Source organism: Cajanus cajan, chromosome 10 (assembly GCF_000230855.2).
Source record: "Cajanus cajan strain Asha chromosome 10, NIPB_CcT2T_4, whole genome shotgun sequence".
NCBI classification, from domain to species: Eukaryota; Viridiplantae; Streptophyta; class Magnoliopsida; order Fabales; family Fabaceae; genus Cajanus; species Cajanus cajan.
The window spans coordinates 20,753,146-20,772,043 of NC_138526.1; the positions used below are offsets into that span (position 1 = coordinate 20,753,146).

Here is an 18,898-nt window from a genome sequence, read left to right on the forward strand (position 1 = left end):
TAGTTTGTAATGCTTGCCTCTTCCTTATGCTATATATATAGAGGCACCTTGTAAGGTTTAAGACACACCAAAAACAAATACTCTTAGTATTGTTTATTTCTCTCTTCTATCCTTTTATTCTCTCTTTTAATGCCAGTTGCCTAACAACTGGTATCAGAGCTCTAGGTTCGGGAGAGTATTCTTAGTATGCTCTGTGGTTGCAGTTTTATCTGATCTTCCACAACAGAAAAGAATAATCTTCAGTTTAGAGAGTGAGAGGAGAGTATTCTTAGTATGCTCTGTGGTTGCAGTTTTATCTGATCTTCCACAACAGAAAAGAATAATCTTCAGTTTAGAGAGTGAGAGCTTTTCTCAGAATTCCTCAGTTTAAGAGGAGAGAGTCTCAGTTTAGAGAGCAAGAGCTTTTCTCAGCAGCAGAGCAATGGCATTAGAAGAAGGGAAGGTGAAGATAGAGAAGTTTGATGGTAAAGACTTCGGCTTCTGGAAGATGCAGATAGAGGATTATCTGTATCAAAAGAAGTTATATCAACCCTTAATAGGGGAGAAGCCAGACGATATGAAACAGGAAGAGTGGAACTTGCTAGATCGACAGGCTCTTGGCGTGATCAGGCTGACATTGGCCAAGAATGTCGCGTTCAACATCGTCAATGAAAAGACAACTGCAAGTCTGATGAAGACACTATCAGACATGTATGAGAAACCATCTGCAGCCAACAAAGTACACATAATGCGTCGGTTGTTCAACCTTAAGATGGGAGAAGGTAACCTTGTGATTAATCATATTAATGATTTTAACACTATTCTTGCTATGTTAGAGTCAGTACAAATCAAATTTGAAGATGAGGTGAAGGCATTGATACTATTGTCATCATTACCGGAAAGTTGGGCTGCAACTGTTACTGCAGTCAGCAGTTCTGCAAGGGATAACAAGTTGAAGCTCAACGACATTCGCGACCTGATCTTGAGCGAAGATGTTCGCAGGAGAGATTCCGAGGAACCTTCCAGTTCTACTTCCAGTTCAGCATTAAATACTGAAAGTAGAGGAAGAACCACTCAAAAAGGTTACAACAGCCGAGGAAGATCAAAGTCAAGAGCTAAAGGTCAACCAAAATTCCGGAATGACATTGTTTGTTGGAATTGTGACAAGAGAGGTCACTTTACCAATCAATGCAAAGCTCCGAAGAAAAACAAGAATCACAAGAAACGTGACGATGATGAATCAGCAAATGCAGCAACTGACGAGATAGACGATGCATTAATCTGCAGCCTAGATAGTCCTATTGAGTCATGGATTATGGACTCAGGTGAGTCATTCCACACCACTCCTTCTAATGAATTGTTGACTAACTATGTTTCTGGAAGGTTTGGAAAGGTTTACCTTGCAGATGGCAAACCTCTGAATATTGTTGGAAAAGGAGATATTGCCATCAGGACCTCAAGTGGGAGCCATTGGACACTGAAAAATGTCAGACATATCCCTGCCTTAAAAAGAAATTTAATATCTGTAGGGCAGCTGGATGATGAAGGGCACGAAACCACTTTTGGAGATGGAGCATGGAAAGTCAAGAAAGGCAATCTCATTGTCGCTCGTGGAAAGAAGCGAGGGTCACTTTACATGGTTGCAGATGAGAACATGATAGCAGTTACTGAGGCTGCCAATAATTCATTCTTGTGGCACCAAAGACTTGGGCACATGAGTGAGAAAGGAATGAAGCTAATGGCGACAAAGGGTAAGTTATCAAAACTAAAGCACGTAGATGTCGGCACTTGTGAACACTGTATCTTGGGAAAACAGAGAAAAATTAGTTTCTCAAGGCAAGGAAAGACACTGAAAACAGAAAGGCTTGAATTGGTGCATACAGATGTTTGGGGGCCAGCTCCAGTGAAATCTCTTGGAGGCTCATGCTATTATGTCACCTTTATCGATGATGCTACGAGAAAGGTATGGGTTTATTTTCTCAAAAATAAATCTGACGTGTTTTCTGTGTTTAAAAGATGGAAAACAGAAGTTGAAAATCAGACAGGTTTAAAGTTGAAAAGTCTGAAATCTGACAATGGTGGAGAGTATAATAGCCACGAATTCAAGAACTTCTGTTCAGAACATGGGATCAGAATGATCAAGACAATACCAGGAACACCAGAACAAAACGGTGTTGTAGAAAGAATGAATAGAACATTGAACGAGAGGGCTAGGTGCATGCGGATCCAATCGGGCTTGCCTAAGGTGTTTTGGGCAGATGCAATCAACACAGCAGCATATCTCATAAATAGAGGACCATCAGTTCCTTTGGGTTATCAATTGCCTGAAGAGGTATGGTCTGGGAAGGAGGTAAATCTTTCACATTTAAGAGTATTTGGCTGCGTGTCATATGTTTTGATAGACTCTGATAGTAGAGACAAATTGGATCCCAAGGCCAAAAAGTGTTATTTTATTGGTTATGGTTCTGACATGTATGGCTACAGATTTTGGGATGACCAAAACAAGAAAATCATCAGAAGCAGGAATGTCACTTTTAATGAGAATCTATTTTATAAGGATAGATTTTCTGCAGAATCTATTGATACAGACAAGTTGCCAGAGCCTTCTGAGAAAGTAGAACTTGAAGAAATTTCAGAAAGCGACATAACCAACAGAAGCCAGAGTACAGATATAGAGGTTGAATCAGAACCAGCATCTCCTCCTTTGAGAAGATCCTGCAGAGTTTCAGTTGCACCAGAAAGGTATTCTCCTTCATTGCACTATTTATTGTTGACTGATGCTGGTGAGCCAGAATACTTCGATGAGGCTATACAGGGGAATGATTCTGTCAAGTGGGAGTTAGCAATGAAGGATGAGATGACATCTCTTCAAAAGAATGGTACTTGGTCGTTAACTGAATTGCCAGAAGGAAAGATGGCTCTACAAAACAAGTGGGTTTACAGGCTGAAGGAAGAATCTGATGGCAGAAAAAGATACAAGGCGAGACTTGTGGTCAAAGGATTTCAGCAGAAACCAGGAATTGACTTCACAGAAATTTTCTCTCCAGTTGTAAAAATGACTACCATCAGAGTCATACTGAGCATTGTTGCTGCAGAGAATCTTCATTTGGAGCAGTTAGATGTTAAAACTGCATTCTTGCATGGAGATTTAGATGAAGATATTTATATGACTCAGCCAGAAGGTTTTAAAGTTTCAGGCAAGGAAAATCTTGTATGCAAGCTTCATAAAAGCTTGTATGGCTTGAAACAAGCACCAAGGCAGTGGTACAAAAAATTTAATGAGTTTATGCAAAACTCAGGATTTAGCAGATGTGACATGGATCATTGCTGTTATGTTAAGAAATATGTTAACAGTTATATTATCCTTGCTCTATATGTTGATGACATGCTAATTGCAGGGCCAAATATGACAGAAATTAACAGGCTAAAGCAGCAATTGACAGACCACTTCGAGATGAAGGATCTTGGTCCAGCTAAACAAATTCTTGGCATGAGGATTTCTAGAAACAGACTAGAAGGAGTCTTGAAGTTGTCTCAAGAGAAATACATAGAAAAGCTTCTTGACAGATTTAATGTTGGAGATGCCAAAATCAGGAACACCCCTTTGGGAACTCACATGAAGCTCTCAAAGAAGCAATCTCCAGAGACAGTTGAAGAAAAGGACCACATGTCAAGAGTACCATATGCATCAGCAGTTGGGAGCTTAATGTATGCCATGGTGTGCACCAGACCTGACATAGCACATGCTGTTGGAGTTGTCAGTCGATTCCTATCGAATCCCGGGAAGAAGCATTGGGAAGGTGTAAAGTGGATATTAAGATATCTGAAGGGTACTTCAGGAATAAATTTGCTCTTCAAAAGAGGTAATTTCACTTTACAAGGGTTCTCTGATGCAGATTTGGGAGGAGATTTGGACACTAGAAAAAGCACCACTGGTTACATTTTCACCTTGGGGAGAACTGCAGTGAGTTGGAAGTCTAAGCTTCAGAATAGAGTTGCTCTCTCAACTACCGAAGCTGAGTACATAGCTATCTCAGAAGCAGCCAAGGAGATGATCTGGCTAAAGAACTTTCTCAGTGAATTAGGGAAAGAACAAAAGAACGCTCCATTGTTCAGTGACAGTCAGAGTGCTATATGTCTTGCGAAGAATCCTGTTTTCCATTCTAGATGCAAGCACATTCAATTAAGATATCATTTCATTAGAGAATTGATAAATGATGAAGAATTATCTCTGCTGAAGATTTCAGGATCAGAAAATCCAGCAGATATGCTAACTAAGACTGTTACAACTGACAAACTGAGGCTCTGCATTACCTCAGCTGGTCTTCAGGGATAATTGAAGATAAAGAAAGCTGCACTAGGCGAAGGAGCATATGAACTCGATGCTTACAAGGAAGCTAACTAGAACTCAGACTCCAAGTGGGAGAATTGTTAAGTGTGTAGTCTAAGTTCTAAAATTGAAGTAGTCCCACATTGTTTAGTTTAACTTACTTATTAAGTCCCACATCACTTAGTTTGTAATGCTTGCCTCTTCCTTATGCTATATATATAGAGGCACCTTGTAAGGTTTAAGACACACCAAAAACAAATACTCTTAGTATTGTTTATTTCTCTCTTCTATCCTTTTATTCTCTCTTTTAATGCCAGTTGCCTAACAGACTGGGCGTCTGATCCTGATGACAGGCGATCTACATCTGGTGCCTCCATCTTCCTTGGACCAAATCTCGTTTCCTGGTGGTCCAAAAAGCAAACTGTCGTAGCCCGCTCTAGTACTGAAGCAAAATACAGAAGTCTTGCCCTCGCCACAGCTGAAGTTACTTGGATACAAACTTTGCTATCTGAACTTAAAGTCACTCATTCTACTCCAATTATCTTCTATGACAACTTGAGCACTGTGGCTCTCGCTCACAACCCGGTTCTTCATGCGCGCACCAAACATATGGAATTGGACCTTTTCTTTGTTCGCGAAAAAGTGGCTGCCAAGTGTCTTCAAGTTGTTCATGTTCCAGCTATTGATCAATGTGCTGATGTGCTCACCAAAGCTCTCTCACCTTCGCGGTTTTGTGAACTTCGATCCAAGCTTCAAGTAGTTGAGTCTCCTCATCGTACTTGAGCTTGCGGGGGGCTATTGGAGTATAGTTTTACTCCTTTATTGTTATTTTCGGTTGTTATAGATATTTTCAGTTATTATAGATAATTAGGTTATTTTTCTGTTATTATAGATAATTAGGTTATTATAGACCAATCTCAATTGGCTCTATAAAAACCTGTCTTGTACTCTGTTTTCTAGAGTTAATCAATTACATTCTTTACCGATTGAAAATCTATACTCTTCTCTCGCCTCCTCTCTCTCTCTCTCACATATAATTCCTTTAAAAATGGAGAGCAGTAAGGAGATAGAAGAAGGGAAGAAGAATTGGAGAAATATGATTGATGCAAAATATCAAGAAAGGAGGAGAAAAGGAATTTGTTTCAGATGTAAAGAGAAATTGTAACTCGGGCATTTGTGCATATAGGAAAACATAATTTAGAAGAGAATATTATTGAAAGACTAAAAATCAAGAAAATCTTTGGATTGACAACAAAATGCTCAAGATCATGAGCACGAATGACAGCAGTGACTTGTTGCTGCCAGGTCATGAAGTTTTTCTCATTAAGTTTGCAGGTGACAGTCTGAGAGAAAGTGTTGGTGACACTGGCGGAAGCTTGAGTGGAGTTTGCAGGAGCAGACGCCGTTGGAATACAATTGAAATATACACAAGAGTAATTTCAAGGATCAAAAGGAAAGGAGACGAAACAACACCACAACAAGAAACACAACAAGAAGAACGTGACAGCGAGAAGAACGCTTCGTCGAGAGAAAGACCACAGCAAGAGAATGCTACGCGATGGTGAGAGGATGCGACGACAAGAGAACGCGACAGTGAGAGGACGCGACGGCGAGAGGACGCAACAGCAAGAGCTTCGTTGAGAGAACGCGACGGCAAGAGGGCACGACAGCAAGAAAGCGCGACATGACGGCTAGAGAAAATGCGACAGTGAGAGAACACGACGACAAGAGCTTCGTCGAGAGAACCCAATCGACAAGAGGGCGCTACAGCAAGAGAGCGCGACGCGACGGTGAGAGGACGCGACGGCGAGAGAACACAACGACAAGAGTGCTAGCCCAAGATCGCACTGAGCTCACGATGATACCTTATAGGAAAACATAATTTAGAAGAGAATATTATTGAAAGACTAAAAAACATATTGTCCTGTACAGTTACATATATAGAGAATTACTGCAAGGAGAATAACAAGACCTAAAACAAAAAAACTAACTGAATACAACAACTAATAAAAGTACTTATTATTTATTCTCTAATAGTGCAAGAACAAGCAAATTAGAATAATTTTGCTTGAGGAAGGAGTGGAAGAGTTCGAGGAAGAAGAGGTAATTCAATGGAATGGTAAGTCTTCCACTACTACTTTGCATCTTCGGAGTATGGTGTGTATGACTTCCAAGCACTCTTCCAAATTATGGGGAGAGATACAAGGTAACCCAATTTTAATTCCAATTGATTGTGGAGCTTCCCACAATTTCATCAATGAATTTGTTGTGAAGAGACTGAGGCTGCCAATAGAAAGAACATAACAATATTGGTAAAAGTAGGTGATGGCCATAGTGTGAAGGCTCAAGGGATGTGTGCAAATTTGAAATTGGTGGTGCAGAAAGTTCCTTTGACACAGTTTTTATTGGTTTGCTTTGGATGGGGTTGACATGATATTGGGAATGGAATGGTCAAGAGGATTGGGGTAAATCAAGGATAATTTTGATAAATTAACCTTGAAAATCAAATTGGGTGGAGAGGTCTATCAGATGATGGGAGATTCTTCCTTGAGTGTATTAGAAGCCCTATTAAAAGGTACACTCAAACACTTGAAGGTGGAGGAGGAGATTTATTGGGTGGAGTATTGTTTGGCTGCAGTGCAACCAAAGGAAGGCATAAGAACAACTCCAGATTGCATAAGACAATTTTTGGAAGAGTTTGAGTTTGTTTTTCAAGAATCACAGGGGTTACCTCCATCAAGGAGGCAAGACCATGCTATCATCTTAAAGGTGGGAGCAGAGATTCCTTATTTGAGGCCTTACATGTATCCTTACTGTCCAAAGAATGAGATTGAGAAATTGGTGCAAGATATGTTGAGAGCTTGAATAATTAGACCTAGTGTTAGTCCTTATGCTAGTCTTATTATTTTAGTTTAAAAGAAGGATGGGAGCTGGGGCCACCATTTTTTCTAAGCTAGATTTGAAATTAGGTTACCACCATATTCGAATGAAAGAGGAAGATGTTCAAAAGACAACTTTTAGAACTCATGAGGGTCACTATGAGTATTTGGTAGTGCCATTTGGCCTTACCAATATTCCTTCAACATTTCAAGGCTTGATGAATGAAGTGTTGAGGCTGTATTTGAGAAGGTTTATCTTGGTATATTTTGATGATATTTTGGTGTACAACATGAGTTTGGAGGATCATCAACACCACCTAAGACAGGTGCTGACTTTGCTGTAGGAAAATTCATTAGTGGCCAACAAGAAGTGTGAATTTGCTATGTCACTCATGGAATATTTGGGCCATGTCATTTCTGCCAATGGAGTAGCAACAGACTCTACCAAGGTGGAAGACATGTTTAATTGGCCCTACCTCACAAATCTCAAAGGTTTGAGGTGTTTTTTAGGATTGACTTGATACTATAGGTGGTTTGTGCAAGGATACAAGGTTACTGTTCTAATCCTTGACCGAATTGTTAAAGAAGGAAGCATTTTTATTTAATGAGGAAGTTACCAAAGCTTTTGATGATTGAAAAAGGCCATGGCAGCATTGCCGACACTGTTAGTGCCAGATTTCTCCAAGCAATTTGTGGTAGAATCTGATGCTTCCAGCAAGGGAATAGGGACAGTGCTATTACAGGAGGGCAGACCATTAGCTTATATGACCAAATCCTTATCAGAAAGGGTTCAAAAGAAATCGATTTATGAGAGAGAATTAATGGTAATTGTTGTGGCTGTACAAAAGTGGAGACACTACTTGATCGGCAGGAGGTTCATTATCAAAATAGAGCAGAAAAGCCTCAAATTTCTCACTGATTAGGGATTTGTGGGAGAGATGGGCACTCTCAAATTTCCTTGTATCACTGTTAGCTCTTAAAAAAAAAGTGATACAAGGCAATTCGAAAGTGTCTATCTCTCCCAAGATTATTCCACTTTCTTTTTCTGCCCCTAATTCTATAATTCTCTCCTATTTATACAAAGTAACTGCCTCTAACATAACAACTACCAATTAGTTAATATAATGACTAACTTTCCTCGCTTTGTCTCGTATCAGTGATATAAAATTTGAGGATTTTCTAGGGTTTGTTCAATTGGTTGCTCTGGCTCCTTTTTTGCACTTTGTTTATACTTTTATTTCCATCAACTTGATTTGTAGTTTTCATTCTCTAGACGGATATGTTTCTCAAGGTTTTTATGATACAAATAATATTTTTGATGTCTTTAGGTGACTGATAAAATTTGTAGGTTGTGGAGGCAAGTCAAGATTTTGTGCCACTTATTTTGCTTACAGCAGATCGACCTCCAGAGCTTCTAGATTGTGGGGCAAACCAAGCAATTGATCAGGTTAAAACCATTAACGTTCTTAAATATCATGGTATATGTTGTAAATATCATAAATATTTTGAATGTCAAAAATATCTCTAAATATCTTTAGATATTTGTTTCCCTATTATTATTATTATTATTATTATTATTATTATTATTATTATTATTATTATTATTATTATTATTATGTCCTTATATGATATATCCCTATTATTTTTTTTTTGTTAAGCATAGCCTTTTACCCTATAAAAGGGGGATATTAGTGAATGTACAATATACAAGATTAATATATGGTTTCCTTTCTTTTCAATTTGGTATTAGAGCTTCCAAATCTTGAGAGCTTTGTTTTGCTACTTAGAGCAACTCCAATGGGAGTTGCTTGTTCCATGAAGCAACTCAAGCCCCGGTTTCTTGGCATTGGAGGACTCTGATGTGGCAACATGAGTTGTTTGAAGAAGAAAGAGAGTTGCTTCCTCAAGCAACTGTTTCTTACCAGATTTTAAGCCGATCTTATTGAACATATTTAGAAACGTTTCAGAAATAATAATGATGAAAATTAATTTCTTATAATGTTTATGTATTTACTATTGCTTTATTTTATTTTTAATATCTACTTATTATGTATTTTTTCTCGTAATTTGTTTTTTTCATTGTAGTGCAATTATCTTTTTTAATAAAAATTTAAATTTGGTTCATAAATGATTAGAAAAAAATTCTAAAAGTTGAATTTCTTAAAATTTCTTACCATTGGAATAAATTTGTGTTTGAGTTGCTTAATGCTGACATGGCACACTGGAGACCACTTTTTTCATTTTTCAATGCATGAAGCAACTCAAATGAGTTGCTTCCATTGGAGATGTCCTTAGTACCAGCGCTGCTGATGCCATCGCCTACGCGACTCGCTGTCAAACCAGGAGGTGCAACACACTTTTCATGCATACTGTTCATGCGTCATAGCAGAAGACATTCATCACTTAGGGCCCTAATGACCTCCCGAATTTGGTGGGTTCTTATCGACTTGATGGTCACAACTAGCTACAGTGGGCACAATACATTTGTACTATTCTCAAAGGCTGCATGAAACTAAGCCATATTGATTGTGGTGGTCTGTCTTGAGATGACCTGAAGTTCAAAGCTTGGCATGAGAGGACTCTCTTATCATGACCTGACTATGGAATTCTATGACATAGCAAGTGAGCTGAAATTATATGTTCTATTCCTTTGTACGTGAGATGTGGGATAATCTTTGTGAGATGTATTCCACGAAGAAAGATTTTTCGGCCTACTATGATATTGAGGGCAGGGTCTTCAATGCTAGATTTTCCTAGTGTATGCAGATGATATGATCATTACAGGTGATGATAAGACAGTGATTGCCTCTGAAAGAAAGGCTGATCACACATTTGAAATAGAGTTGGAAAAGTTAAAGTATTTTGTTGGAATAGAAGTTACCTATTCCAAAAAGTATCTCCATAGGGAAATATGCACTTGATATTTTTAAGGAGACAGGAAAATTGGGATGCAAGACTCAGCCACAAGGGTGCTGCTAGGATCCTAGAAATATAAAGACTGTTTTATTGAGTAAAAAAAAAGTCACAGATAGTGATCTGCTTCCCCCTTTTTAAGAGCGTAAGCTCCAAACAATTTCCATAAGTATAACCTCCAATGATCTCACAGACTTCCCCTGTCCCTTTTTATATTCCTCCTAACAAACTTCCTAGATAATATTATCTATTATTAATATTAACTTCCTAAATCATCCTATTATTCTATCTGTTATCCACTTCGTAGATAATCCTATCTTTAAATTTAATAAAAAAGGTTGCAATCATTAACTTCCTAAATAGATAACAAACAGAGAAGAATTTGTTATATCTTATTCCTCCTAGTGTAGACTCTCCAAACCTTGGGCCTGCTATCTTGCCTTACTAATTAGGCTTTATCAGGTGCCCATTGATTCTGTTCACTAACACGTATTTATGACAAGATTGTATTTATGACTTATTCTGTTGTGCCCACAGCACTGAACTACAAGATTGTATTTATGATTGATTCTGTTGTTCCCTAATATGTGATTATAAGTATGATTGATGTGTGAACAACTGAACATACAACACACAACATTCAGATTTATTCTTTCTACAATCACAAAGCAACAACCTTGCCATTTTGCCAAACTGAGACTCTACTTTCATATATTTTTGAAATAATTCACTACTACATCTGCTGCATTAATTTGGAAAGTCGATAATGATTTTCTATTACAAATATAGTACTTGTTTGGAGTACCATTTGGACCCTTTCAAAAGTACATTGAGAGCAAAAGATACAAAGGAGTTCCTTCTTTAAAGTACATTTGTCACCCTCCAACAAATTTCCAATGGTAATCCAAACTTAGCTATATTTTATTTTGTTGCAGTGGCAAGTAATTAGTTGTTCTAAATGAAGGAATATTTATATTCATGTTTTCCTTGGTTACTCAAGCTACATGTTAAATTCCTGTATCAGGTGAAACATTTTGGTTCTTTTGTGAGATTTTTCTTTAATCTTCCTGCACCCACAGATCAAATTCCTGCAAAGATGGTACTTACCACTCTTGATTCTGCTGTACATTGGGCAATTTCTTCACCACGTGGTCCAGTGCATATTAACTGCCCTTTTAGAGAGCCTTTGGAAAGCAGTCCCCGCAAATGGTTGTCAAGCTGTTTAACGGGGTTAGACTTCTGGATGACTAATGCTGAACCATTTACCAAGTATATTCATATGCAGTTGTCTCATAGTTGTATAAATGCTCCTGGTGAAATGACTGAAATTCTAAATCTGATTCTAAGAGCCAACAATAGTCTTCTATTATTTGGCGCAATCCATACAGAGGATGAGATGTGGGCTGCTCTGCTTTTGGCTAAACACCTTCAGTGGCCTGTTGTAGCAGATATCTTGTCAGGGTTGCGGCTAAGAAAGCTTTTAACTTCGTTTCCTGATATTGAAAGAAACTTTATATTTGTTGATAATCTTGATCATGCTCTTCTCTCAGATTCTGTCAAGGGCTGGTTAGAGATTGATGTGGTTATTCAGGTATTACCATTTATATTTACAAAAATCTTTTACTGATTCCCCATGTATTTCCTTCTATAATTTTGATATTCCTTTATGAGTTATGTTTCTGCAATTCATTTTTTGATAGGATAGTTTTTCCTTTTCTAGTTGTTACTGTCTTTTTTATTTTTTATTTGGAGCAGATAGGAAGCAGAATAACTAGCAAAAGAATTTGCCAAATTCTTGAGGACTGTGCTCCTTTTTCATATATTATGGTCGACAAGCATCCACATCGTCATGATCCATCACATATTGTTACTCATCGGATACAAACTTCCATTTTTGAATTTGTGGGCTGTGTACTTAAAGCTGCAGTTCCACCTACAAGTAGCACGAGGAGCACTTCCCTACAATTGTTGAATAAAATGGTAATAATTCCAGTAATGAAAAGTTACTTCTTGTTATGATAATATTGGCAGTGTTTTCTTTTACTCTTATGAGATGTATTCCTGCGGTATCTTATCTAGTAGTTTTTGGTATCAGTTGGAGTTGAAAACATTTATACTATGTGTTGAAAATAACAAATATCTTTAGAGGTTTATCAGTATCTTATATTTTATTTCTGTTTTATCTTTTATCTTTAAGTCATAGTTTCCACATTTTTGAGAGTATAGTTTTCTCTATAAAAGCATGACTAGAGAATGTAATTGAAGTGACATACATTATCAATAAAAGTTTCTTTTATATAAAAAAAAATCTTTGAATGTGGGTTTGAGTCTAACTCAACCTTACAAAACCAACTTGTAAAGTGAGGGTTGCTCCCCACTTATATACTCTTTGTTGGCCTTATTTACATTATAGACTTGATGCGTGGATAAATGGTGGATGATCCTTTTTTAATGATCTAGGATAGGTGGAATTTAGAATTTTCCCAATACATTCTCTCATACCCAACACTATTAAGCTTGATGCTGTGTAAATGGTTGGTAACTGTTAGAATAACTTGTTTAGAAAGCTTCTTCTTGTTTAAATATTTATTGTATTTTTCTGATTGGACTTTTCTCCTGATGCGATTACTTAGGCTTCTAGACTCTGTAGCCTACTCTGTAGCCTTTTCTTCTTGTAACCCTGATCACTCTTTATATAAGGAAAATATATAGATCAATATGACTGATCCTTTTTGGCCAATCTGTTTCAATATACAAGTTGGTATCAGAGTAGGGTCGATCCCGCTCTGTCGTCTGCCGCCGTCCACTGCCGACTTGTTACTCCGGCGAACCTAGGGTTTGGTGCGCCTTGTCAAGCACGACCTTACCTCGTCAACTCCGGCATTGTCAGAGTCCCCACGCGCTCTCACGCGCCGTTTCTCTCTCCGGTTCTGTCAAGCGTTTGCTATTCATGCGCTGCTGTCTGTTCGTCGGAACCTCCTCACTCCGCCGTCTTGTTCGTCGGAGCCTCTTGAGCCTATTTCTGGACTCAATTTTTTGATTTGACCACTATTTAAGGTGTGGGCCTGCGTTTCTCTTCTGCTGTTCTTCTCTCTCTAATCCCTGTTGCATGACCCATCTTCTTATGCCATCTCTAGGCCCTATTTTGTCTATTTCTGGTACTCTGACCATAACCACGGAGAAACTCAATGGAAAAAATTATTTATCATGGGCTGCCTCTGTGGAACTATGGTTCCTTGGTCAAGGGTACCACGATCACTTAAAAATGGAAGACACATTCTCCCAGCCACAAAGGTTATAAGTGTTTAAGTAAATCTGGCCGAATTTACATCAGCAAGGATGTTATTTTTAATGAAATGCGGTTTCCCTACCATGAATTGTTTTCTCCCAAATCCAAAATTACCATCCCTGCAACCTCTGTGTCTACAATCCCTTCTTTAATCTCTGCTCATAATCCATCTTTATCAACACCAACTCAGCCTACATCCAACATAAACTCAGACTCCTCAAGATTCAGTAATTTGCATTCTGATTCTATTGCTGATACTGCTGTCTCTCCTTCAACTTCAGTTTTTCAGCAACACTTGTCTGCTGCTCCTGTTCTTTCCTCCAACCCATTTTCTGCTAGGCCACTTAATGTTCATCCAATGATTACTCGCTCCAAGAATGGAATTGTTCAACCACGAATCACTCCCACACTTTTACTGTCTAGCACAGAACCAAAGACAGTGAAAGCTGCTCTTACTGACCCAAACTGGTTAACTGCCATGCAAGCAGAAATCAAAGCTCTTCATGACAATCAGACATGGATTTTGGTTGATCTACCTCCAGGAAGAAAACCCATTGGTTGCAAATGGGTTTTTCGAGTTAAGGAAAATCCTGATGGTTCTATCAACAAATATAAAGCCAGACTTGTTGCTAAAGGTTTTCATCAACAACCTGGTATTGATTTTTCAGAAACATTTTCTCCAGTTGTGAAACCTGTCACAATTAGGACTATTCTCTCTCTGGCAATTTCCTTTCGATGGCCTCTTCGACAACTGGATATTAATAATGCATTCCTTAATGGAGTGCTTGAGGAGGATATTTATATGTCTCAGCCTCCTGGTTTTGTTCAATCTGGAAACAAAACTCTTGTTTGTAAATTGCAAAAAGCACTTTATGGATTAAAGCAAGCCCCTCGTGCTTGGTTTGAAAGACTAACCTCTGTTTTACTTAGACTTGGTTTTACCAAAAGCAAATGTGATCCGAGTCTGTTCATTCTCTCTCACTCCACAGCCACTGTCTACATGCTAGTCTATGTAGATGATATCATTCTTACAGGTACTTCGTCGGTCTTATTGCAAAAACTGGTTGATGAGCTTCATACCAATTTTTCTCTTAAGGATCTTGGATCCTTGGACTATTTTTTGGGCATTGAAGTTAAACCTACTCCTCAAGGTGGGCTGTTTTTATCTCAAGACAAGTACATCACTGACCTTCTCACTCGAGTTAAAATGGAGGATTGTAAAGGAATATCCACTCCTATGATTGGTGGTCAACAACTCACCAAGGATGGCACATTATTTGATGATCCAACCCTATACAGATCCATTGTTGGTGCCCTGCAATATGCCACAATTACAAGGCCAGAAATTGCTTTTAGTGTTAATAAAGTAAGTCAATTTATGTGCTTGCCAATGGAGGAGCATTGGAAAGTGGTTAAACGGATACTTAGATATCTAAAAGGCACTTTTGGTCATGGTCTGCTGTTCACACCTACTACATCTACTAATCCTTTTATTCTTACTGCATTCACTGATGCTGATTGGGCAGCTGATCCTAATGATAGACGATCTACCTCTGCTGCGTGCATTTATCTTGGTCCTAATCTAGTATCCTGGTGGTCAAAGAAGCAACTGCTTGTTGCACGGTCAAGCACTGAAGCTGAATACAGAGCCTTGGCTCAAGCTGTTACTGAAGTATTATGGCTTCAATCTCTTCTAAAGGAATTGCAAGTCAAATTTAATACTCCCAAAGTACTTTGTGACAACCAAAGCACTGTTTCTTTATCTCACAATCCTGTGCTACACTCAAGGTCTAAACATATGGAACTAGACATCTTTTTTGTTCGAGAGAAGGTGTTAAGTAAAGCTCTTATTGTCTCACACATACCTGCTCAGCATCAATATGCAGATGTTTTAACTAAAGCGCTATCGCCTAAGAGATTCTTGTTTCTTCGGTCCAAGCTCAATGTGACTGACTCGTCCACTATCTTTCATCCCCCTTGAGCTTGTGGGGGGTATATTAGAGAATAGAATAATAAATACTTTTATTAAGTGTATTGAAGTTAGTTAACTGTCATAGTTAGTTAGAAGTTGGTTAGGACTATATATACGATTGTTGTAATCTTTGTATGTACCTTTTCATTCATCAATAATACAATTGACTGACTATTCTAAATCTCTCTCATATCTCTCTCTCTTATAAGATGAAAGTCAGGATAAATGGAAGAAGCTTGATTTTCGACTATGTGCTGTGTTGTGGCAATCGGTTGAGCCCAATATTTTGGGGACACTTAGATCCTTCAAAACTTGCTATTCTTTCTGGAAAAAGGCTCAAAATATTTATGCAAATGATATTCAACGGTTATATGATGCTACTCAGAAAATAGCATCCTTGAAACAAATTTATCATGAAATGACGTCTCACATTGCTGAAGCCCAAGCTGCTATAGAAGAACTAAAAAGGTTCCTATGATTCATTAGAGGGAATAAATAAAAAACTTGATAGGCTATATATGGTGCTGATCCTGAGAACATTGCACCCTACTTCAATCATGTTCGTCACCAGATTCTGACTGGCCACAAGATTCCTTCAATGGACAGCCTAATAACTAGACTTCTTTGTGTCCCTACAGAAGTGAAGAATGAAAACTTTGGTGGAATTGTTGAAGCTTCTGCAATGGTTTCAAGTCATGATAGAGGTGGTCGTGGAAATCTAGGAGGAAGAGGAGGTAGAAGTGGGCGTCCTCAATGCTCATACTGCAAGAGGATGGGTTATATCCAAGAGAATTGTTATTCTCTTCATGGTTTTCCAGAGAAGATAGCAAATCTGTCCAAGTCTGAGAAATTAGGAAAATCTGAGATGAAGGTTCCTGAAGATGACTATCAGGAATATCTTCAATGGAAATCTATGAATCAAGCTCAATCTTCCTCTACCACTACTGTTTTGTTATATAAAGAGTGATTAGGGTTACAAGAAGAAAAGGCTACATAGTAGGCTACAGAGTCTAGAAGCCTAAGTAATCACATCAAGAGAAAAGTCCAATCAGAAAAATACAATAAATATTTAAATAAGAAGAAGCATTCTAAACAAGCTATTCTAACACTCCCCCTCAAGCTGGTGCATACAGATTATATGCACTGAGCTTTGAACATAAAAATTTATTAGGGTAGCTTTCTTAATGGATCTAGGGTAGCTTTGATACAATCTTAGAATATGGGTGAGTCTAATTCAACCTTACAAAATTGGCTCGTAAGGTGAAGGCTGACTCCTACTTACAAAACCAGCTTTGTTGGCCCTCTAGTCGATGTGAGACTTGAGTTTTTGCCACCACTTCATGCCCAATACTATTGGACTTGGTGCGTAAATAAAATGGTGGATGACTCTTTTTAATGATCTAGGATAGGTGAGACGTGAGTTTTTCCCAATACTACGGCCAATCGTTTGCTTTAAAATGTTGGAATGACAACTACAATTTGAGGTTTCTGTTTGTGGCTGATAATTCCTTGCATAGTCATTTTCATGTAAAAATTCTAATAACATTTTAATGTGCAGGTTGAGTGGGAGATAAAATTTCAAATTACTGCTGAGTGCTCCCTAACTGAACCTTATGTTGCACATGTGATGTCAGAAGCACTTTCCACCGAGTCTGCAATTTTTCTTGGTAACAGTATGCCTATTCGGGATGCAAACTTATATGGATGTAGTTGGTCTATAAGCAATCAAAGTGTTTCACCACTGATGTTAAACTCAGACCTACCAATACACTTGATGAGGGTGGCTGCTAACAGGGGGGCTAGTGGTATTGATGGGTTACTTAGCACAGCCATTGGTTTTTCTGTAGGATGCAACAAAAAGGTAACTATTTATATCTTTAGTCTCTTTTAAAGTAAATTATAATAATAATTTTTTTGTTTTTCTAGAGTATTGTTATTAAATTCGAAATAGATCAGCTGGTCTGGCCTTAGTGGGGTTTGATCCCCATTCCTCATGAAAACTAATCCGGACAAATACACCAGATCAATTCTTTGATTAATGTATTTGTTGGATAGGAATCCCAAAATTTATGCAGATCAATTCTTTGATTAATGTATTTGTTGGATAGGAATCGCAAAATTAATGGGATATTATTATGTTGCAGAATTTCAGGGATTAAGGTCTACAATTTATTCTTTATTGCTGTTATTGGTTTATAGGGATTCCTATTTAATTATGGGAATTGCCTATTATTTGTTTCCTTTTTTTATCTCCCTGTTTTACCTATTTATGTACTAGACCAATCATTTGAATAAAATAAGAAGAATGATTTCTTTCGATTCTGATAATATGGTATCAAGAGCCTACTGTTGTTCATCTTGGATGAAAACTCAATACAGTTTCATGGCTGATGCGCCACCCACACAACCGTCCACACCAGAAAATATTTTGCCTTCCAATAGAAACCTAAACAACTCAGCCCATATGGCTTCATCCTTCCAACCTATTGACCTAAACCCCTCAGTTCAAATAACCTAACACAAATTAAATGCGTTAAACTTCCGAGAATGGTACCAGTTAGTGCTTCTTGTCATCAAAGGGAAAGGAAAAATGGGTATCTTATAGGGGCTTCTGCAGCTCCACCAATGACTGATCCTTCCTACAATAACTGGGATGTAGAGAACTCCATTGTCATGGCTTGGTTGATCAACTCAATGGAACTTAAAATTGGTAGAACCTACCTTTTCTGCAGAACTGCCCATGAAAATATGGACCACTGTTTAGGAGATGTACTCAAACCTCCAAAACTTTGCCCAATGCTTTGAAATAAGGTCAGCTTTGCATAATACTCGACAAGGTAACAAATCTATAACTGAGTATTTTAATATGTCGGTTGAGTTATGGCAAGAAATGGACTTGTTCTATACTGTTTCGTGGAAATGTTTTGAGGATAAATTGTTGTATGATCAAATGTTGGAAAAAGAGAGGGTATTTGATTTCCTTCAAGGACTTGCAAAAGAATTAGATGAGGTTAGGGGACGGATCCTTGGCCTCAAACCACTACCATCTCTCAAGAAAGCCTTTGCCATGGTTAGAAGAGAAGAAAGTAGGAGGAAAGTGATGTTGCAAAACAATCCTACAATTGAGGATCCTCATCTAAACTCAACTCTTGCATCTCAGAAAAATGATCTAAAAGACTATTTGTCCTAAAGAGGCCTAGACATTGTGTGATCATTGCCAAAAACCTTACCACGCCAAGGAGACATGCTGGCTCATTCATGGAAAACCTGCAGATTGGAAACCCAGAAGTCAGCACAAAGGTGCTGCCTCTATTAATGTTGTTGAATCTTTTGCAGATTTAAAGAAGCAATGTTCTGATATTTTTTCTGATGAGCAAATGGATATGATATAGAACCTACTCTCTCAACTCAAACCTGAAGCTTCTACACCATCATACTCTACAACAAACATTGCCCACAAAGGTAATGGTCAATTTTCTTTCTTGTCTAGACAGGAAAAAACAGGAGATTGGATCCTAGATTCCGGTGCTATTGAC

At 38.1% G+C, this 18,898-nt stretch overlaps 1 protein-coding gene across 7 annotated transcripts in view; it reads left to right on the forward strand.

The window, feature by feature from the left end:
* Positions 1–18,898, forward strand: part of PHYLLO (2-oxoglutarate decarboxylase/hydro-lyase/magnesium ion-binding protein) — a 126,980-nt gene that overhangs the window by 25,949 nt on the left and 82,133 nt on the right. For all 7 annotated transcript variants that reach the window (XM_083064570.1, XM_083064571.1, XM_083064572.1 and 4 more), the window contains 4 exons: positions 8,537–8,635; positions 11,126–11,692; positions 11,857–12,081; positions 16,921–17,223. In XM_083064570.1, the coding sequence (XP_082920696.1) occupies positions 8,537–8,635; positions 11,126–11,692; positions 11,857–12,081; positions 16,921–17,223 (1,194 nt within the window). The remainder of the gene's footprint in view (positions 1–8,536; positions 8,636–11,125; positions 11,693–11,856; positions 12,082–16,920; positions 17,224–18,898) is intronic.